The sequence below is a fragment of the Panthera pardus genome, unplaced genomic scaffold (genome assembly GCF_024362965.1).
Source record: "Panthera pardus isolate Hobbes unplaced genomic scaffold, ASM2436296v1 HiC_scaffold_27, whole genome shotgun sequence".
Classification (NCBI taxonomy): Eukaryota; Metazoa; Chordata; class Mammalia; order Carnivora; family Felidae; genus Panthera; species Panthera pardus.
The window spans coordinates 126,754,603-126,777,409 of record NW_026526843.1 but is presented as its reverse complement, the minus strand read 5'-3'; the positions used below and the strand labels follow the sequence as shown (position 1 = coordinate 126,777,409).

At 48.8% G+C, this 22,807-nt stretch overlaps 1 protein-coding gene across 1 annotated transcript in view; it reads left to right on the top strand.

The window, feature by feature from the left end:
* Nucleotides 1-9,865: 9,865 nt before the first annotated feature.
* Nucleotides 9,866-22,807, top strand: part of LOC109248275 (protein Shroom2) — an 82,894-nt gene continuing 69,952 nt past the window's right edge. Inside the window, 1 exon segment of the mRNA XM_053891935.1 lies at nucleotides 9,866-10,167. Within this exon segment, the coding sequence (XP_053747910.1) occupies nucleotides 9,881-10,167 (287 nt within the window). The 5' untranslated portion in view covers nucleotides 9,866-9,880.

Genomic DNA, 22,807 nt, shown 5'->3' with positions numbered 1-22,807 from the left:
CGCGCCCTTTGACACCTTCGCGTGGCCGCCACGCCCATCACTGTCATGCTCACGTGACTGCCACGCCCACGTGACTGGCGCGCGGTCATACCTGCCACACCCATGTGACTGCCCTGCCCATTAACTGTTGTGATCACGTGACTGACGCGTCCCTGACTGCCACGCCCGTAACTGGCGTGGGCACGTGACAACCCCATTCGCATGATTGCCACGCCCATGTGACTTGCGTGTGGGCATAATGGCCACACCCACATGAAAGCCATGCCCCCAAACGGTCATGCCCACGTGACTGTCACACTCACGTGACTGGAGGATGGCCATAAAGGCCTCGCATGTGATTCCCTTGCCCATTAAGGGTCGGGTCCCTTTGACGCCCTGCCTACGTGACTGCCACGCCCATAGCTACCGTGCTCATGTGACTGCTGTGCCCACGTGACTCAATGCCCATGTGACTGGCGGGTCGGCCTAATGGCCGCCCTTAGCTGTGCCACCCACATGACTTATGCCCACGTGACTGCCACATCCATTAACATGTGTCAAGCCATGCCCACATGACTGACTTTCCTCTTGACTGCTGCGCCCATTAACTGTGGAGTCCCTGACTGCCACACTCGTGAACTAATGAGCCCATGTGACTGTCACATTCGTGTGACTGCCTGACCTGTCCACATGAGTGCTGTGCTCATTAACGGTCACATCAGTCTGATGCTGGGCCCACGTGACTGCCACACCCATTAACTGCTGAGCCCAAATTACTGCCATGCCCATTAACCGCCTCACCCACGTGACTTTTGCTCCTCCAATGACGTCCATGCTCCCGTGACTGCCGCACCTGTTAACTTCTACGTCCACGTGATGCCGCACCCACGTGACTGCCGCCCCCATAACTACCATGCTCACGTGACTGCCACGCCCACGTGACTGACGTGTCCCTCGACTGCCACACCCATTCGCTGTCACGCCAAGCGACTGCCTTTCCCATTAACTGCCGTGCTCGCATGAGTGCCACACCCACGTGACTGCTGTGTCCATCAGCTGCCTTGTCCTCGTGACTTCCACTCCCGTGTGACGGTCGCGCCCATTGACTGTCTTGCCCACGTGACCCTAGGCCATGTGACGCCAAGCCCCAGTGAGTGCCATGCCCACGTGGGGCCTCTCCCACGTGACGGGTGCACCCACGTGATGCCGTGCCCACGTGACTGCCGCCTCACGGGAGCAGGTATAGAGGAAGACAGGCCGCAAGTGGAAAGGGTGACGGAGTCCCCTTCTGGTGTCCCTCCCGTGCCCTCTGCTGACGGTCCTTACTGGTGCCTGCGGCAAGGAGAAGCGGTCACAGGGCCCCTCTGCGGGATCTTCAGGGGAGGCCGCGGAGGGCAGAGCTAGAGCCGAGGCGGCACGTTGCTAACCGGCAACGTGAGAGCCGGAAGTCTTCGTGTCCCTTCTGGCCTGAACCCTCTCTGACACGCGAGGGTGTTTAGAAGATGCTCCTTGGATGTGGCTTTCCGGAAGCCGTCCCTTACGTGCGTAGGCCTCTGTTCCTCGGATGCAGGGACGATGTGGTGTTGAGGACTTTGCAGAGTCCTCCTGTCCCGGACCTTTGCCCCGTAGAGAGGAGGCCCCGCTCGGGCCTCATCCGGCCGCAGGCGGGCAGCCGGGCCCGGGCTCGGGAGGAACGCTTCTCCTTTGGCTCCTGGCGCGGCTGGCCTGGCTTCTGCGCTGTACTCCCGACCGCCAGATGCGGAGCCCCTCCTCTGCCGATTGTGCTTGAGCCGTCCTCCAGATTTCGGTTTCCGTCTCTGGCTGTCCAGTGCAGCCTCCAGATCTTGTCCTCCTCTTCCGTGGGACTTCTGCCTTGACGCTTTTGTTGGCCACATCCCCCCTCCGCGCACGAGCTCGTCACCCAGGCGTGTCTTCCTTTTATGTATCTCGTCGGCCGGGGTCTGGCCGGTAGTTAACCTGCCTTGGTCCCGTTGTGCAGGCCACATTTGCCTTTCTTTTTACGGGATCTCACGTGACCAGCTCTCCTTTTAGGGAGGCTGAAAGGAACGTGTTAGAATAGTCAGAGGGAGCCGTCGCGTTCTTAAATGCCTCGGAGTAAACACCAACTCGCTCACCGGGAGACCAAAGCCCAGGAGGTGGGTTGTGGTTTCTTTTGTTAGTTTTAGTGGGGCATCGTTTTGTCTTTTCTCTTGCTTTTTGATTTTGGTTGTCGACCATGAGGAAAAAGAAGAGGTGTTTTTTTTTTTTCTTTCCACAATTGAGATTTTGTTGGCGGTTTGATGATCCGTACACAGACATTTCATTTTGTCTAGATTGTCTTGAAGTTTATTTATTTATTTTGAGAAAGAGAGAGCATCCCAACTAGGCTCCACAGTGTCAGCACAGAACCCGACATGGGGCTTGAAATCACAAATAGTGAGATCGTAACCTGAGCTGAAATCAAGAATCGGACGCTTAACCGACTGAGCCACCCAGGTGCCCCTCATTTTGTACAGTTTTTAGCACAGATACCAAAGACCTGAAAAGATGTAGTCTGTCACTCTTATGTAAACGGTTATTCCGTGACTTTACAGCTTGAAATGTGGAGGCAGATTTTCCTTAGGAAGAGATAAGTATCAGCATCTTGTGTGTCGATAATCTGTTCAACCACAGCGCTCCCCACCTCATTCACAATTCACAATTTAACATCCTAAACACGACTTGTTCCAACTTCCAGGTTTTTCACGGCACACAACCAAAGTGTTTAGGGAAACTGGGCTAGCACGCTCAGGAACTGAGCGCACCAAGATCAGGGAATGGTTTTCTTTAGGAATTGTGGGGAGAGAGGTAACTTTCAGTGTTCGAGACACACGAAATACACCACCGTGCCTCCAGATTGCCACGTAGCATGCTTTGTACTGTCGGCTGTAAAAACTGCTCCCCTGACCCGTGGAATGTTAAGCTGACCCAGACAGCCAGAGCCTCCTGGGATTCCATATCTTGCTCTTTCCTGGTTGTACTAAAAAATACATAACCAGTGAATGATTTTGCCTCTTAAAAAAAAAAAAGTTACACTTAACTTGGATGAGGTGACATTCCCTCCTTAAAAATATTCCCAGACTTACTAAAAAGCTTACATTTCCAAAATAGCGATGAAACTCCCCTCTGGATTCTGTAAGGAGACGGGGCCCACCAGTAAGACGTGGCATGTGATCTTAGGCTGGGCTTCCTTCACCTCTGCTTCTCCAGAGGCTGGGCTCTCCTGAAGCTTTCGTTCCTCTGTTCCCTCAGGTAGATCTGTAGTTTCTTGGCCAGTCCCTTCAGCCTGTTTTCCCATTTGTTTGCCCTTTTTTTTTGTTTGTTTGAAGAGGTTTTGCTCCATTTCCACTTTTGCTGGTGCAGGTTTTAGCTGACAGCTTGCGTGTCTCCTCTGGGGCTCCCTCACCGCCCCTGCACCCGAGTTGACCTTTCTCTCGGGCATCTTGGCCGTGGAGAGGGTGCCGGTCGGTCCCGAGATGCCGAAGAGCCTTCTAGAAGCTGGGCTGCCTGGCTTGTGTGGCTTCTCTCGTCACAGGGGAGCCGGCAATTATTACTTGTTTGAGTCTCCAACACGTTTAGGTGGAAGTTTCCAGTTTTCAATGGGCTTGTCTGTTACCAGAGATACGCACTCAGGTTATTTCACTACTTGATACTTCCCCTGGATGAGTCAGGTTTCCTTTCCGAAGCTTTTTGGTTCTGGGAGAATGAGTAAAATACCGAAATTAAGCAGCCTGAAGCGGTGACGTCAGGGATTGCCCCGTCTAACAAAAGGCATTGCTTTGTCATGCAGGTCCTGTTGTCTGGACCATTCTTGAGGTAGAACTGATAAGTTGCACGTGTGATTCGTGGCCTTTGAAATAGGATATTAGACTCCGTGTCGTTTTCCTCCTTTCATTCTGATCTCTGGCCATCGTGATTTTCTGAATCACTCGAGCACAACACCTCCGCACCACTGGCTTCTTTCCTTTGGCCCGTTGTGTCCATCTGTGACCACATCGTGAGGTCTTCCCTCACAGCATCTAGAGTCCTTGCCCACGTTCCTGTTCTCTGCCCTGTGTCGTTTTGAGCCCTCGTTTCTGTCCAGCGCCAAGATGGAGGTGAGGATCTTCGTCATCGCCGCCTTGTTCTTAGGCAGAAATTCATTTCACGTGTTGTGCCTGCAAGGTTCATCTTCCACAAATACTTGCGTGAATACTATCATTTCCCTACTTCCATGCCTGCTTTCTCTGGGCCTTCACTGCCTACGGGATATTGTCCCAGATTCTGATTCAAGGTCAAGTTCCTAATCTTCTCCCTTCTGCCCTTATCTTCAAACGCCCTCTTGTGAGAGCTTTACACCCTGCCAGGCTGACGTTCCTGTGACACGCCTGGGCTTCCTGCCCGTGCCCCTGTCTTCACGTCAAGACCCGACTTTGGGATGTCCTCCCCGAAACACGCACCTCCTTTCAAGTTGTGTTCATGGCCCTTCCCATTTGTGAAACTGCATTTCCGCCCCCGAGACAGAGGTGAACGTTGCCCCTCGTGCTGCCCCCTGCATTGGACGCGATTCCTTTCAGCGTATGTCTGGTCCGCTCCCAGACCCGATTCTTTTGCCTCTGTGGGTCTTCATTCCCGATCATCTGTAACGTCCGTTCCAAGAAGTATGAAAACTTTGTTCCAAAATGACTCTTGGGCATTTAGGTGACTCAGTCGGTTCAGTGTCTGACTTTGGCTCAGGTCGTGATTGCACGGTTTGTGGGTTCGAGCCCTGTGCCAGGCTCTGACCTGCCAGCATAGAACCTGCTTTGGATTCTCTGCCTCTCTCTCTCTCTGTGACCCTTCCCCGTTGCTGCTCGCCCGCTCGCTCTCAAAATAACTAAATGATAAAAAATAAAGGCTTGCGTTAACTGTTTCTCCCCACTGCTGTTTCCAGACAACATATTCCTATAAGAAGAGTAAGGCCTTCTTGACGTCACGGGACATCTCACTTCATCGGGACGGTGAGCGTGGGTTTGCCGTACGGAATGCCAGTTAGTGACTCCGGGTGGAATTTGTGGACTGGCGTGGGCGCTCGGGACTCCCGTTCTGTACGTGTGAAGGGCGTGCCACGTGGGCCCGCATCGTGGGCACGGCAGGGTTTGTCTCTGCCCGCCTCCCGTTGTGCGGGGGACTCTTCTGGGTTGGAGCAGGTGACCTCGGCCGGAACTACCCTGCTGGTGGCTCCCACCCTCTGTCCGCGTAGGCGGTCGCCCCTACTGGTTAACAGTGCCAAGCACGGTCCTTTGTAGTGCGTGGCCCTCGGGACGGAATGCCCATCAGCGTTGGGTTTGGATACACTGTCACGTGCGGGCAGGCAGAGTCCTTATCCTGTGCGGGTAGCACTGACTTCAGGTTTGTTCTTTGCCAAGTTGAAGCCTAATTAATCCCACCTGCTGTGAGATGTTGGTGGGGGGGGGGTATAGAATGCAGGTTTTCAAAGCTGCTTTTTCTTTTACAGCTTCTTCCCCCAGGAGCACAATAAATATCAAAGAGAAACTTTGTCTTGGGGAGGAAGCCAAGGGCGGGGGTGCAGGGGGGAGGGTAAAGCCCCAGCTACTTTATCTCCCAAACCCAGACCGATTTTTTTTTTTTCTGGGAAGTGTAGGTGGAGTGCTTAGGGCGAGGCTGAAGGAGGCTTTGGAATGCAGTCTTCCTTTATAGAGGAGAAACTGGAGAAGTCTTTACGGATGAGAGGAAGTAACATGGTGTTCGTCTCCGTGGCGAAGCCGGAGGACATGACGGGGCTTCACGGGAGTCTCGCACAACTTGTCCATAGAAGGGTTTGTGGGGATGACGCGGAGAAACCCACCAAGTGGTAGCTGAGCCAGACACCGGTGACGTGTCCCCTCCAGGGCCTGCTGCCTTAACAACTGTCGTGAGACCCTGCAGGTCATTAGTCACGGTGGTTTTGCCTAAAGACGTTCTCTTTCACTGCAATTCAAAGGGCATCACTGTAGGGAGGACGCTTATCGTGGGGTCAGGATCTTTTCTTGTAGATACAGAAGAATGTGTGACTTTTAGTATGCTAAATGTGTCTGACACAAAACTCACCATTTTAACCCCTTTAGAATGTGTGATTCAGGGGCGCCTGGGTGGCTCAGTCCGTTAAGTGACGACTCCCGGCTTCAGCTCAGGTCATGATCTCATGGTTCGTGTGTTTGAGTCCCGTGTTGGGCTCTGCACTGTCAGTGCAGAGCCAGCTTGGGTTTCTCTCTCTTCCTTTAAATAAATAAATAAACTTAAAAAAACTTGTATGTTCTGTGGCTTCCTCATGGTACCTGGCCCTTGTGTGTTGTGACGAGTCTCCAAAAAGTGCATCCTTCAAGGCTGCACCAAATGCCATGGGCTCTGTGAAAATGTTCCTGGAGGGTCCATCCACACCATAGAGGGCAAGCCGACTTCTCACTCGTCTGGTACTTCATTTATCTGTCCCTATATCTCTATACTGCAACTCAAAGCATCGTCTCCTCTCCTGGGAGCTTGTTAAGGATGGTCTTAGAGACGCAGAAGTTGAGGCCCCACCCAGGACCTGCTGAATCAGATCTGCATTTAAAAAACATTTTTTTAAAGTTTTATTTATCTATTTTGAGAGAGAGGGCATGAGCAGAAGAGGGGCAGAGACGGGGTGGGGGGGTAGAGAGGGAGAGAGAAAGAGAGAGAGAATCCCAACCAGGCTCCACACTGCCAGTGCAGAGCCTGATGCAGGGCTCAAACTCACAAACTGTGGGATCACGACATGAGCTGAAATCAGGAGTTGGATGCTTAACTGACTGAGCCACGCAGCCACCCCCAGGTCTGCATTTTAAACCCTGGGAGACTTGTGTGCACATTACAGGTTGAGAAGCATTGGCCTCTAAGCCTAGAAATGTCTTCGAGGCGGGAACTACATCTTGCAAGACCCACTGTCCAGTATCTAGCGGTTTTTTGCATCGTACTTGCTCTGTAGATGGTTACTGAAAGAGTAAGTACAAACTCTGAACGCAGATGGCTTTTTTTGCACTCATGCCACCAAAGCATTTACCTAATGGAATTCAGGCAATAGTTCACTGGGTACAGACCCAAGTTACCATCTGCATGTGTTCTGTATTCTAGATTTTGCCCTCCAGATTGTGTACTTAGCGCCAAGAGGAGAGAGAGAGAGGAGATGAAACTGACCCAGGCACGCCTTGAATGCTGCCTTGAGGGTCTGCAGCCTCTGGGTCCCTGTTTTGGGGGACAGGTGCTGGTCTTGACCCCAGCCACCACGGTGCTGCGGGCTCTGATAGTGACCCCAGCCAGAGCGTTGGTCAGCTTCCCCTGGGGGCTTTCCCCGCACGGGCAGGGTCACCGGCCGTCCTTGTCAGTGTGAACTTTGGTGGTGGAGGCTTCTGCAATGCTCACCCTTTCTCCTTTATCTCCTGTGGTTTACCTGGTGCCCTCTTTCACCAGCGCTCTAATTGTTGGGGATCCAGGGTTCCATCTCTGTGGTTATCTGCCCGTGGCTCTGTCTTCTGTCCGGGCAGCCTCCTTCAGTCTCCCCAGCCCCCTGGTTTTTTTTTTTTAAGTTTTATTTATTTCTGAGAGAGAGTGAGTGTGTATGCACAAGTCAGGGAGGGGCAGAGAGAGAGAGGGAGACAAACAGAATGGAAGCAGGCTCCAGGCCCTGAGCAGTCAGTACAGAGCCCGACACGGGGCTTGAACCCATGAACCACAAGATCATGACCTGAGCCGAAGTTGGACGCTTGACCTACTGAGCCACCCAGGCACCCTGCCCCTCAAATCTTTAAATATCTTCTGCTTGGGGTCACTCCACGGGTGGGCCACCTTTCCCTGGATGCTCTTCTCCCACAGCCAGCTGCCCACGGACCCTCCACCTGGACAGCCCCTTGGCCTCTCGCACAGGACGTGTCAAAAACCTAAGCTCTCCACTGAATGTCACCTGCACTTTGTACCTGGCTGAGCGTGTAATCTTGGGCAGGTGGAAATTTACTTACAACGTGTCTGTTACTGTGTTGGGATAAAATTGTCTAGACTTTTGAAGCCAGTTATTAACAAAAATATGAAGCCATCCATTCGGTTAAGAAGTAGTCGTTTACTTGCATCGATGGTGTTGACTTGCGATGAATAATTGCTTGGTTAACCTGAGACTTCAAACGTCGTCCTTAGATTTAAGCGGAGGTTTGAGGCAACTATCGTTCACTTGCAGAACTGAGGCATGTAAGTTGCTTAGTACCCAGTTTTTTAACCCGGAGGAAAGATGTACTGCTCTACTGCTTGGTGAGGGCTTTGTAAGTAACTGTTAGGTTGGCCGCGGCAAACAGTCAGGCAGTGAGCTTTCAGACTGTACACAGATACTCTCACAAACGTTAACTTTGTTCACCGGTTTTCCTAGCAGTTTGTCAAGGTAATTGCTTTTTGGTATACAACTGGGGTTGGCAAACTGTTTTGTAACAAGCCAAGTAGTAAATATTCTTGGCTTTGTGGGCCAGGCTACTCATTGCTGTCCTGTAGCAATATGGAAGCAAGTGGGTGTGGTTCTATTGCAGTAACATTTTATTTACAAAAAAGGGGAGGGGGGGGCGCATCTGGCTGGATTTCGCTCATGGGCCATAGTTTGCCAAGCACTAGTAGAGAAAGCAGGCAGGGTTAATTGCTGCTGAGATTATTATTACTGTATAGAAAAAAACTAGGTTTAGTATTTAAAGACCAAGATTTCTCGGGGCGCCTGGGTGGCTCAGTTGGTTAAGTATCTGGCTCTTGATTTTGTCTCAGGTCATGATCTCTTGGTTCATGAGTTTGAGCCATGAGTGGAGTTCTGTGCTGACATCACAAAGCCAGCTTGGGATTCTTTCTTCCTCTCTCTGCCTCTCCCCTGAGTGTGCACTCTCTTTTTCTCCCTCTTAAAATAAATAAACGTTTTTAAAAATGCCACATGTTGCAGAATTCTTTTTATTTGTTTAAATGTTTAATTTTTTAAATTTATTTATTATGAGAGAAAGAGAGAGAGCACAAGTGGGGGAGGAACAAAGATAGAGGGAGAGAGAAGCCCAAGCAGGCTCCATGCTGCCTGTGCAGAGCCTGACACAGGGCTCGATCTCATGAACCATGAGATCATGACCTGAGCCAAAATCAAGAGTTGGATGCTTAACCGGCTGAACCACACAGGTGCCCCATTGTTCATTTATTTTGAGAGAGAGAGAGAGAGTGCAGGGGAGGGGCAGAGAGACAGGGAGAGAGAGAATTCCAAGCCGACTCCACATTGTCAGCACAGACCCCAGTGGAGGGCTCTATCCCACAAACCGTGAGATCATGACCTGAGTCAAAATCAAGAGTCAGACGCTTAACCACTTGAAATGCCCAGGTGCCCCTGTAGGATCCTTTTTCTGTGAGCTATCCAGCAAGGGCAAATGCATAGAGACAGGAGGTGGGTTTAGTGGTGGCCAGGGCTGGAGGGGGTCAGGAGGTGACTGCTCACGGCTACCAGGTTTCTTCTAGGTTTAGGACGTGATGGTTCCACAGTTCTGTGAATATACTAAAAAGTCATTCACTTGTATATTTATATGGGTGAGTTTTGTGGTATTCGAACTCTCTCTCAGTAAAGCAGTTACAAGAATCTAGGCCTGGGATTAATGTATGAGAAACAGTACATAATAAAAATAATCCATCATTATTGTTTGGATAAAGGATTCCAGAAAAGGGCCCTGTATCTTTAGATCCACCGTTTTGGGTCGTGTGTGTTCCGGAGCGCATGCGCTCTTTCCTGTTCCCTCGGTGAAGGTAGCCCAGGTCCCCGCAGAGGCAAGCGCTGGGTGAGGGATGTGTCCCTCATTCGTCAAATAGGAATCCGCGCAGCCTGAGGGCCTAGATGGGGTCCTGGCCGATCGCAGAGCCAGTCATAGAGCTGTGGGCGGCACACGTCACAGGCACGTTGCTCCTGGCTGACTTCTGGGGACTTGCTTTGCTTGTTTGGAGGCTCATGGCACGTGCGTCTTTGTTGCAGATTGAAGAAGGAAGTAAAGCTGCGGCAGTGGACAAGTTACTGGCCGGGGACGAGATCGTCGGCATCAACGACATTGGTCTCTCAGGGTTTAGACAGGAGGCGATTTGCCTGGTGAAGGGCTCTCATAAAACCCTGAAGCTGGTAGTGAAAAGGTAAGACCCACGCCTCGTGCCATTTTCACAAACAGAAGTGAGTAAAATAGCAAAAGGTGAAGCCAGGTCTGCTGATCTGTATCACTGCAAGCAAATCCCAGTTTGGACTTAAGAGGTGTGTGTGTGTGTGTGTGTGTGTGTGTGTGTGTGTGTGTGCGCACGCGCGTGCGCGCATGACCACAAAATTCTACTCCTTGGCCAAGGGTGAATCCAGCATCCAAAACTTAAAAGATGCCTTCTTCTAGTACTATGCATTGTTTATTTGATACATTAAGTGAATTTGAATGCTTTTTTCTTTTCTTTTTTTGATTTAAAATCAAGTTAGTTAACGTACAGTGTGGTCTTGGTTTCAGGAGTAGAACCCAGGGATTCATCGCTTACATATGACACCCAGTGCTCATCCCAACAAGTGCCCTCTTAATGCCCATCACCCATTTTCACCACCCCGATCAACCCTCAGTTTGTTCTCTGTATGTAAGAGTCTCTTACGGTTTGCCTCCCTTTCTGTTTTTATCTTATTTTGCCTTCCCTCTCCTGGGTTCGTCTGTTGTGTTTTTTAAATTCCACTTATGAGTGAAATCACATAATATTTGTCTTTCTCTGACTTATTTCGCTTAGCATCATACATTCTAGTTCCATCCACACTGCTCCAATGGCAAGATTTTATTCTTTTTCATCACGATGGAACATATTCCATTGTATACATAAACCACATCTTCTTTATCCATTTGTCAGTTGATGGACATTTAGGCTCTTTCCATACTTTGGCTATTGTTGATATTACTGCTGTAAATACTGGGGTGCATATGCCCCTTCAAATCAGCATTTTTGTAGCCTTTGGATAAATACCTAGTAGTGCAGTTGCTGGGTCAGAGGGTAGTTCTATTTTCAGTTTTTTGAGGAACCTCCATACTGTTCTCCAGAGCGGCTGCACCAGTTTGCGTTCCCACCGACGGTGCAGGAGGGTTCCCCATTCTCCACATCCTCGCCAGCATCTGTTGTTTCCTGAGTGGTTATTTTAGCCACTCTGACCGGTGTGAGGTGGTATCTCATTGCGGTTTTGATTTGTATTTCCCTGATGATGAGTGACGTTGAGCATCTTTTCATGTGCCTGTTAGAATGCTTTTCTCTTTTCTTCAGCCATATGTAGGTTCTTATGTTAGAGAGCTGCACTGACGCTTCAGATGAAGTGTTGTTACCTCTTGTTTCCACAAGGTGGCAGGCTACTGTGTTTTCGCCTTTGAGTGAAAATGGTGCAGGGCTGCCTGTACACTGGTCAGCTACCAGGACTTTCTAGCGCTGTGCTGAGGTCTGGGGGGAGCGCGCTGCCTGTTCCTGTAAATCAGATTGCAGAACTTTGGAGGACATGAAGTGGTTAGAAAAGTAGAATGAGGGGCGTGATGTTTTTATGCACAGGAGCGACCCTGAACCCCCATAAAGGTACTTGTGATTTCTTGTCTTCAAATAGAAGTAATTCTCTACCTTGCATTTTGTAGTTGGCTAATTCACACTAAAGTGTTTGCATGCCCCCTCCTCTTTTTTTTTTTTAAGTGGAATTAGTGTATTCTTTCAAGTTTAACTGTAAATTTTAAAAAATAAATGGACTCAGGAGCCTGAGTGGCTCAGTTAAGCGTCCGACTTCGGCTCAGGTCATGATCTCATGGGTTTGTGGGTTCCAGCCCCGTGTCGGGCTCTGTGCTGACAGCTCGGAGCCTGGAGCCTGCTTCGGATTCTGTGTCGCCCTCTCTCTCTCTCTCTCTCTCTCTCTCTCTCTCTCTCTCTTCCTTGCTCACTCTCTGTCTGTCTCAGAAATAAGTAAATAAACATTTTTTAAAAGTGTTAAAAAAAAATAAATGGACTGAAGCATTTACTTCCATTTTTAGTACAAGTAGACTTGAAAGCCTATTCCCAAAGGAATTCACTTTTTATTTTTTATTTTTTTTTAATGTTTATTTATTTTTGACAGAGAGAGAGACAGAGCATGAGCGGGGAAGGGGCAGAGAGAGAGAGGGAGACACAGAATCCGAAGCAGGCTCCAGGTTCCGAGCCGTCAGCACAGAGCCCGACGCGGGGCTCGAACCCACAGACCGCGAGATCATGACCTGAGCTGAAGTCGGACGCTCAACCGACTGAGCCACCCAGGCACCCCTCACTTTTTTTTTTTTTGACTGAAACCATATCCAAGGAGGAGGCTCAGAAACAAGGAAGAAAAAACTCTACTTCATTGCCACACTGAATTAACAACTTCATTTCCAAGTGGTACAGACTACCCTCTCTGTAAATCAGAAAAATACACTCTTAGATGGGTAGTTTGGGAGCCCTTTGGAGAGGATGAGATAGGAGAGACACTGTCATATTGTATAATTATTCCTTTGTGGTCACATTAACAACCTTTCTAAGGCAGGATACGTGTTCTAGGATTTAGTGGCGCTTAGTGCAGTAATGATGATGCGAAGGGAAGCGTGCTCCACAGAGGTGAGCTGGGTGTTATCAACTGCCTCGGGGAGTCCTTACCAGCTCCCCAGCTGATTGAGGTTGCCCTCTGTCGTCTCTCATAGGAATCTGCGGGTTTACTTGAAAGTGAGACAGTAGTGTTTTTTTTAATGTTTATTTATTATTTGTTTTGGGAAGGAGTTCGGGGGGCAGAGAGAGGGAGGGAGAGAGAATCCCAAGCAGGCTCCGCTGTGCCAACGCAGAGCCCGACACGGGGCTTGAATTCACGGACTGTGAGATCATGACCTGAGCCAAAACCAAGAGTCAGACGCCTGACAAACTGAGCCAGCCCCCCTCCCCCACCCCCTGAGGCGCTCCCTGAGATGGTAGGCTCTGGCTGTCTTGTTGGCAGAGATCTAACAGTTAGCAAGACCCATCGGTGAGATTGTGGGGAACCAGCATGTATTTGATACAATGCCGATTGGACTACAGGTTAGACAGACTTTCCGGCGAGTAGTTTGGCGACATGTTTCAAAAGGCAGGTCTTGGACCCACAGTTTTCGTTTCTGGGATCCTAGATACTCAGCAAAGGGAAATTACTGAAATGAATTAGAGACCACCCAAACTGTAAAGTGCTGCTGTTACAAATGATGTCAGCGTTTCCTGACATGGGAAGGCGCCCCACGAAGTCCAGGTGAGCGGAACACATAAGAGCAGTCAGAGAACCGTGTATGTCCCATTCTTACAAGGTTGGTCGGTTGGTTTGTTACGTATGCTTCACGCCAGCATGCAGCCCAGCATAGGGCATGAGCCCAAGACCTGAACTGAGATCAAAGGTCCGATGATTAAGGGGGTTCCTGGGTGGCTCAATCGGAAGCGTCTGCCTTCGCTCAGGTCATTATCTCATGGTTCGTGAGTTCGAGCCCCGTGTAGGTTCTGTGCTGACAGCCCGGAGCCTAGAGCCTGCCTCGGGTTCTGTGTCTCCCTCCTTCTCTGCCCCTCCCCCACTCATACTGTCTCTGTCTGTATCTCTCTGTCACTCTGTCTCTCTCTCTCTCTTTTAAAAATAAACATTAAAAGAAAAAGATGGGACACCTGGGTGGTTCAGTGGGTTAAGCATCTGACTTTCGCTCAAGTCATGATCTCATGGCTTGTGGGTTTGAGCCCCGTGTCAGGCTCTGTGCTGACAGCTCAGAGCCTGGAGCCTGCTTTGGATTCTGTCTCCCTCTCTCTCTGCCCCTCCCCTGCTTGTGCTCTCTCTCTCTCTCTCTCAAAAATAAATAAACATGAAAAAAAATTTTTTTTAAAAAGAGTCAGACATTTAACCCACAGAGCCACCCAGATGCCCCCTGTTCTTAGTTTTAATTTTTAAAGATATTGTGGTACAATACATATAACAGAAAATTTACCATCTTGGGAATGCAAGCTGGTGCAGCCACTCTGGAGAACAGTATGGAGATTCCTCAAAAAACTAAAAATAGAATGCAAGCTGGTGCAGCCACTCTGGAAAACAGTATGGAGATTCCTCAAAAAACTAAAAATAGAATGCAAGCTGGTGCAGCCACTCTGGAAAACAGTATGGAGATTCCTCAAAAAACTAAAAATAGAACTACCCTATGACCCAGCAATGGCACTACTAGGCATGTATCCACAGGATACAGGTGTGCTGTTTCAAAGGGACACGTGCACCCCTATGTTTATAGCAGCACTATCGACAATAGCCAAAGTATGGAAAGAGCCCAAATGTCCATCGATGGATGAATGGATAAAGAAGATGTGGTACATATATACAGTGGGGTATTACTCGGCAATCAAAAAGAATGAAATCTTGCCATTTGCAATTATGTGGATGGAACTGGAGGGTATTATGCTAAGTGAAATGAGTCAGTCACAGAAAGACAAATATCCTATGACTTCACTCACATGAGGACTTTAAGAGACAAAACAGATGAACGTAAGGGAAGGGAAACAAAAATAATCTAAAAACAGGCAGGGGGACGAAACAGAAGAGACTCCTAAATATGGAGAACAAACTGAGGGTAACTGGAGGGGGTGTGGGAGGGGGGATGGGCTAAATGGGGAAGGGGCACTAAGGAATCTACTCCTGAAGTTGTTGTTAACTATATGCTAACTAATTTGGATAAAAATTAAAAAAAATAAAAAATAAAAAAATAAATAAAAGTATATTTATCATGGTGAGCAATAAAAAAAAATTTACCATCTTAAACATTTTTAAATGTACATTTAAGTAACGTATTACTTATTACTTTTATAGAACTTTATAAATTATATTATTATACTCACAAGTTATGTTTATAACAATAAAAACTAGCATTAAAAAAACTCACTGTATTTTTATTTTAATTTTTTATATTAAATTTTTTTTTCTTAACTTAAAACAATTTTTAAATTAAGTTTATTTTGAGAGAGACAGTGTGAGTGGGGTAGGGCAGAGAGAGAGGGAGAGAGAGAATCCCAAGCAGTCTCCACGCTGACAGCACAGAGCCCAGCACAGGGCTTGAACTCGTGAGACCATGACCTCATGATCTAAGCCTGAAACCAAGAGTCGGACACTTTAACCAGCTGAGCCCCCCAGGCACCCCAGCTCATTGCATTTTTAAAGAGGAAAAGCTTTGGGGGTTCAGTGTGCCTGTGCTCGTAGGAGTCAGCAGGAGGGTTGGTCCCCAGGAAACCATCAGCTGTGCACCCTGTTCTGTTCTAGGCAGTGCCCCAGAGAAGGTCTGTTTATTGCTCTGTGATCGGGACAAGAAGAAGGACCCTAAGAAGGCGGGTGTTGGAGTGCTGGCTACGATATATTCTAAGGCTAACATGTATTCTGCATTTATTCAGTTCTTAAAGTAACACCAGGGTGCAGTCGACTCCCCGGGCTCAGAAGGGCATTGGGTGGACCAGGGGCCTTGCACCTCTGTTGTGCGCCTCCGGAGAGCAGCACTGGCACTCACTGCTGATCTTGGGCTTCTTTGTATCATACACGTTCTTGTGCACTTAACGCCTGTATCCGCAGAGATCGTTCTGGGTTGACTGCGCTGAGGTCTGAGTCGCGATTTCTCTTAACGACCCCACGCTGCTCCACAGTCTGGATCCTCCGCTGTTCTACAGAACCTCTGTAGACGGATATTTCTGGTGCTTCTGGTGAAAGCCTGTAACTGCAGCATGTGGTGTCTCTGTACCCGAGTCCGTGTACCTGTACGTACAGGTCGTTGCAGTCCATTTCCAACCTGGGGTTCTTGAATCAGAAGTTTGGGGAGCACGAACTGTGATAGCCACCTCCAAATTTCTCGGACCACTTTTCAGGCTCAGGTCCACTCTAGCAGAGGTTATTTTCAGTTTAGTTCTGTACTCTTTTCAAATGTGATGGGTGGAAAATGGCTTCATTGGTTAAATGCGCATTTTTAGGGCACCTGATGGCTCAGTCAGTTAAACATCTGACTCGATTTCGGCTCAGGTCATGATCTCACGGTTTGTGAGGTTGAGCCTTGCATCTGTGCTGTTAGCGTGGAGCCTGCTTGGGATTCTCTCTCCCTCTCTCCGCCCCTCCCCTTCTCTCTCTTATGCACACTCTATCTCAAAAGTAAAATGAACATTTTTAAAAATTCAAAACAATTTAAATGGGCACTTTTCATTATGAATGAATTTGGGCGTCTTCCCATATCTTTAGAAGCTTTTTTTTTTTTTTTTTTAAGTAGAGGAACATCTTTAAGGATATCAGAATGATCTGAATTCTATTCCAAGCAAAGCATCTATGCCACAGAGAACTGGTCAGTGGAGGGACAGGGAGGAGATGCAGGGCGCCTGCTAGCTGACGGAGGTGACAAGTTATCTAAATTTTTTTTAACATTTATTTTTGAGACAGAGAAAGACAGAGCATGAACGGGGGAGGGTCAGAGAGAGGGAGACACAGAATCTGAAACAGGCTCCAGGCTCTGAGCTGTCAGCACAGAGCCTGACGCAGGGCTCGAACTCACGGACCGCAAGATCACGACCTGAGCCGAAGTCGGACGCTTAACTGACTGAGCCACCCAGGCGCCCCAGTGACAAGTTATCTAAAAGACTGTTGGGGAGAAGGAAGAGACTTTTGCCCCGAAGGATTGATGGGAGCCACTGTGTAGAACTCCACTTTTGGATTCTGTATGTCCAGTTTTCTTTAAATGAGGGGTGCACAGGATAATTTTCTGGTTAAGATGGGAATTAATATTTTAAGTAATATGTATAACAAGATAATGATTGTTCACTTCTGTTTTTATGAAAACATACTTTATTTTGATCATTTTTAAAAATTTATATTTGACATATACCATTGTGCAATTTGAAATACTTTTTTTTTTTTTTAATTTTTTTTTTTTCAACGTTTTTTATTTATTTTTGGGACAGAGAGAGACAGAGCATGAATGGGGGAGGGGCAGAGAGAGAGGGAGACACAGAATCGGAAACAGGCTCCAGGCTCCGAGCCATCAGCCCAGAGCCTGACGCGGGGCTCGAACTCAGACCGCGAGATCGTGACCTTGCTGAAGTCGGACGCTTAACCGACTGCGCCACCCAGGCGCCCCTGAAATACTTTTAATAACACTTAGGTATTACAAAATTTTTTAAAATAACTTTGTATTAATTTTTAATACGATATGTCGATATTATTTTTTGCCTAATAGAAAAAAGTCTAAGGGATGCCTGGGTGGCTCAGTTAAGATTCCAACTCTTGATTTCAACTCAGGTCATGATCCCAGGGTCATGGGGTGGAGCCACATATGGCTTTGTGCTGAGATTCTGTCAGTCTCTTTGCCCGTCTCCCCTACTTGCTCTCTCTCTCTCTCTCTCTCTCTCTCTCAAAAAAAAAAAAAAAAAAAAAATTAAAAAGTCTGAAATGGTGCTTTTGTTCAGAAACATGAATGAAATTCTGTAACCTGGTTAATTAGTTAGTATTAGGGTCTGTTGCTGTCACCCAGCACATGGCAACTCACTGCTATAAAATCCTGAAGATGCTCAGAGGAAGGACCACTAAAACTTCAAACTGAGTTTTACATTGTCCTTATTACAGAGGCACCAGTAGGTACTTTTAAAACAATTTCTCTGGAACTGGTAACGTGTATTCTTCTCTGCCGAAATTTAAATCTGTGTTTAAAGCCTGCCATTCTCCTCTTTCTCCATCCCCAGGCAACCGCTTATCGGACTTCTGTCTCACAGATCAATTAGCATTTTCTAGAACTTTATGTACAGCTCCAAAGTAGATCATGTACTCTTAAAAATACGAACAAACAGACAAAACCCGACCAGTTTATAGAAAAGCACTCTGGGGGCGCCTGGGTGGTTCAGTGGGTTAAGCATCTGACTTCAGCCTAGGTCATGATCTCACAGTTTGTGAGTTCGAGTCCCACATCGAGTGAGCTCAAGCCCTGCTTCGGGTGAGCCCTGCTTCTGTTTCTCTCTGCCCCTCACTCACTTGTGCCCCCTTTCTCTTTCTTTCTCTCTCTCTCACTCTCTCTCTCTCTCTCTCTCTGTCTCTCTCTCAAAAAAAAAAAAAAAAGGCACTCTGTAAATTATTCATAGACTGAACCACAAACACGTAAATATCCTGTGTTGCCCCGCCGGAGAGTATGGCCAAATGATGAATTAGCTTGCTCAACTCTTATTTAACTTGATTGTACTCCCAGCCCGTCCTCAGAGGCCCAGAGAAGGGCTGACATTTATGGCAAAGACTGAGGGTGGCCAGTGCAGGTATGGTGGTTCTCGGAGGTTCTGGGGAAATGTACCTCCGTGCAAACTACGTACCCAGAGTTTCATGAGTAGAAACAGCGGTTCACATGCTAACTCCTTCCTGCTAGTGTATCTCTTACCCGTAGGCTTGTTTTGTTTTGTTGTGTGTGGTGATCAGGGGAGCGAGCAGGCAGGATGGGATTGAGGGGGGCCGCTTGGACAAAGCCATGGCATCTGGTTTCCTGGGCCGTGGGCAGTGCTATCTTGTCATCGCTTAGGAGCCGGGAAGGGAAGGTGAGTCAGGAGGTGCGAGCGGCTCTTTATCTCTCCCTGTGAAGTTTCTTTCCCAGACACAAGAGAGAGAGCGCTTCCTTTCTCCCCGTGTGGGGTCAGCTGGAAACAGAGACCTGTAACCGTGATCCCCACCAAGTGCACATCTGTTCTCCTGCACGATGCCCAGGTGGTCAAGGAGGGGGCGGGGGTGTCTGCCCGGGAGTCAGGTGAACTGTTAGGCCATGAAGAGAGTCTGAGCCGAAAGCTCCTTCCTAGATCTTCCCTCCGGGCTACTCTGTTGTTCCGACTTTGCTTGGCGGAGGAAGGAAGTGCTACTCACTGGAAAGTTCGGGGCGGATGCGGTAACCTTTTCTTCTGTGTCGCTGACAGTCGTCATCTGCACCTTTGTCCTGTGTGTCCAGGCCACCTCCCTGGGAGGGCTGCCTGGCGGGTCTGGAGTGGCTCCTGTGCCCATGTTTTCACAGACAGCCACGGCTGTTGTCCTGGGCAGGCACAGAGGGTACACCATGGCCTAAGATGGGCTCGGAACAGGTGAACACCAGAAACCGGGTCACTTGTGGCATTTTCCCGATCCTACTAGCCGAGTAGATCAGCCTCGGTTGTGGGAGATGTGCTCAGGGTCTGCGTGATGCGCACAGCGTGTTGGGAAAGGGGGCGTCTTGCTCAGACCTGGGGTTAAGGCTGCTGCGCTCTGATCGTATCGAATGTGCACTGAAATGGCATGAAGAGTGCTGGGACACAGTCCTCCTCTCTCTCTTTGGAGGCAAAATTACCATAGCCTCAGCTTCTAAAATGTACATATAATTTCAAATATCCTCGGGAAAATTTCTTTTAAATACCACGCTATCCATTAGTTTGGAAAGCTTGCAACTGCTCTGGCTTTTTTTTTTTTTTTTCAACTTCCTATGGGAACAGATAGTTTTGGTTACAATGAAGCACGCCTGCCCACCTCATCATTTATGGTACTCTCAAACCATCATCCGGTGTTGCAGGTAGTTTTGCCGGGTCCGGATTATCGATAGGGTTGGTTCATGTGATTTTCTGCCTCTTTGCCGGCGGCCTTAAATCCTTTTGTGTCTCTAATTACAGCCCCTAAGCTTGCGTTCAGGAGCAGATTAACACCCAAGGGTAGAGGTTCTTCGCTGGAGGCTGAAAGGGTTAGCCAGACTTCGGGCCGAGTTAGAGATTTCAAGAAAGCGGCTTTCAAATCTAGTGACAACAGCTGTGCTCGCTACGAGCACATTTCTTGCAGCCTGCTTTGTTTTCTGGATGCCACTAAGCTGCAGTGAACTCCGCACCGCCCCTGTGTTGTGCTGGGAGCCCCTCTGCTCCTGGCTCCTTGGAGCTATCCTGCAGCAGGTGGGTCTGCACGCAGCCCTGACATTGGTTGGCAGCGATGTTCTTGGAAGCAGCTATGGGTGGCGATGCGGCAGGGTTACAGGCAGGGCTAGGGCGTCGGCAGGCTTCATTCCTCCCCGCTTCCCTCCCAGGAGCTCTTCCTGGGCCAGAAACCATATATGTGTTTTGCTGGAGGGTGTGTGCCTTGGTGGGGGTGTCGGCAAAAACCTGTGCTTTTGAAGGGTCTGCCATCATTTGTTCGAGTCTCAGGGGAAAAGTTTCTATTTCGAGCATGTTGGGGGTTACAGCCGTTTGCAAATGCTCATTTTCTTATTAGACAGAGGAAACCCAGAGACTTACGCTGGACAGACACCCTGTCTTGGAGCTGTTTTCCATTGTTTGTTATTAAATGGAATCAGGAGAAAAAAGAAAACCATGCAGATCAGAGTTGTTTTATTTTGGGAAAAGTTGCTTCTATTCCAATTTAGGCTCATTATATATGGCTTGAGCAATTTAATCAGGTGAATTTCCAATTAAGTGAGGTTATTTCATATTCTAAGTCAAATAGAAAGTGGAACAAAGTTAAGATTTTGTTTTTCATTGCAAAGCGTGTAAGTGATGTTTATAAAGTTTATCGTGCAAACATCGATGGTTTCTGATATGTTAAGACATGCAGAGAAAGTTTTTTTTTTTTTACTTCTTTCAGATATGACTCATCAGCACTGTTACTAATGCTTAGAGCTATTTGTAATTAGTTTTACTAATGGTTGCACATTTGAATATCCTGAGTTTCTTTGCCAGAAAATCCGTTCTCTTGAAATGTAGCCAGTAGGTTGGGCTGGCGCCCTTCTGAAACACTCAGTTGAACTTGCTCGGGCATTAGTCCCTCGAGGAGCTGTACTGTGAACACAGGTGGGTGAGATAGTCTTTTTTCCCCTTTTTTCTTACATGAATAGATGTATTGACCTGAAGATTTTAAAAGTTAGTAGAAAAGCCAAATCGTTTTGGTCTGCTCCAGTTCTGCCTGCGTTCATTATGTGACATTAAAAAATATATGTATCTTTTTAATGTTTATTTGAGACAGTGAGAGGGGGAGACACAGAATCCCAAGCAAGCTCTGTGCTGTCAGCACGGGGCCCGAAATCAAGAGTCAGACGCTTTACCGACTGATCCACCCAGACGCCCCCGTTATGTGACATTTCTGCACAGGCTTCTCTGCGGAAGCACCCGGGAAGAGCGCCGAAGGCTGAAAGACGAACCATGCACCCGCCCTTACTGGGGGAAGGGGAAGGACCAGGGGTGCCCCGGGCCCGTGGAGAGGCGCCCCGCCTCTTTCATCCTGTGGGAATGCTGCCTCTCAGCCTGGCGTTTGTTCCAAATGCAGCTTTGATGTCCTGTATCAGTCTCAGCTCTTTAGGCCATTTGGGAATTTTTATCTTAATTCTTCTCATGTTTAAAGGCAGGAACTCTGTGGCTCGCATCCCATAGGACTATATGGATTCAATCCAGCATGACATCACCGTCCACAGCAGTATGTTGTCTGACCACCACCGGGGAAGGGAGCCCTTTGCCGTTTCTCAAGTGCTCGGCCCTGTGTCTTCATACATTCGTGTAACGTGTTAGAAGCGCTCCGTGCGATCATACCATTAGGTCCTGCCGTCCAGGAGCTGCCTGCTGAGGGTGCTGTCATAGGCCTGGATTGGGAAAGCTGTGACAGGTGGTGAGCCAACAGATGTGAGGAGGCCGGGAAGCAGACTGCAGCAGAGTCTTACCTGAGGCTGGGCCACTGACCTGCCCTTGGAAGGCTGAGCCAGGTTTGAGCCGCAAATCTGGTCCTACGTCGGCAATACCAGGGAAGGGCAGAAGGGGTGCAGGCAAACGGACTGCAGGGGGACGGGTGACTAGGTGGCTGGGGGCAGAACGGTGCTGGCCCTGAGCTTGCCTCTGAGCTGCCGGGAGGGCTAGTGCAAGGCCACCAGCCTGCCCACATGTGTCTCCAGCTAATGCCCACGCTGCTGGCCCAGGGGCACCCTCCAGACCACAGCTTGGCTAGATGCCGGAGAATGTGGGAGCTTGGGCTCCCGTGGCAGCTGCAAGCAGTTGAAGGTTCTGGAGTGAGAGCAAGAGCTGTCTAGAGCAGCGTGGCTAGGAGATTGATCTGGCAGGAGGTAGACAGACCAGCAGAGGGAGAGGCTGGTCAGGACGTAGTCATCCACAGGCTTGGCTGGGTCAGAACAAGGTTCATTTTGTGTTTGTAGAGTGCTGGTTTTTATGTGTTTCCTTTTGAAGGACTAAAAAGGGTGCTTGCAGTCACCCTCTCCAGTGCACGCTCCCCCCCCCCACCTCCCCTGTTGGCCTGTACCCCCTCCTTTCCTTGAATTCTAAAGTCTTCACACAGGGCTGTTCCCCTCACCCACGGGTCACCGAGGCACCTTTGCAGTCCTGCCCAGACCACCCCTTCTCTGAAATCCAGGCCTCTTCCCCCCTCAGGCCCCCTGATTCTTTTCTCTAAGATGCCCCCAACGGATCACTATTGATTTCCTCCCGCCAAGGAGCCTTCTCCAACCCCAGGGTTGCCTAAAAGCCCCAGATCCCATCATAACCCCCAGCACAATGCACACCCAAAGCCAAGGCACCTGGCCTCCCCCTCTGGCCTCCCCGGCCTCCCAGCCAGCGGGTCCGGTACAGTCAGGCTGACGCAGCTTGTGGTGACCAAGCACAGACTGTTTGTTTTATAAGGTGGTGCCTGTTGGCTTCATTCTAAAAGGCTATGAAAATAACCCAGCACTCACGAAATTTTTTTTTAGGCAAGGAAGGGATTCTGTTCTTTATGAGAATGACAAACATTTCACTGAAGCATTTATTT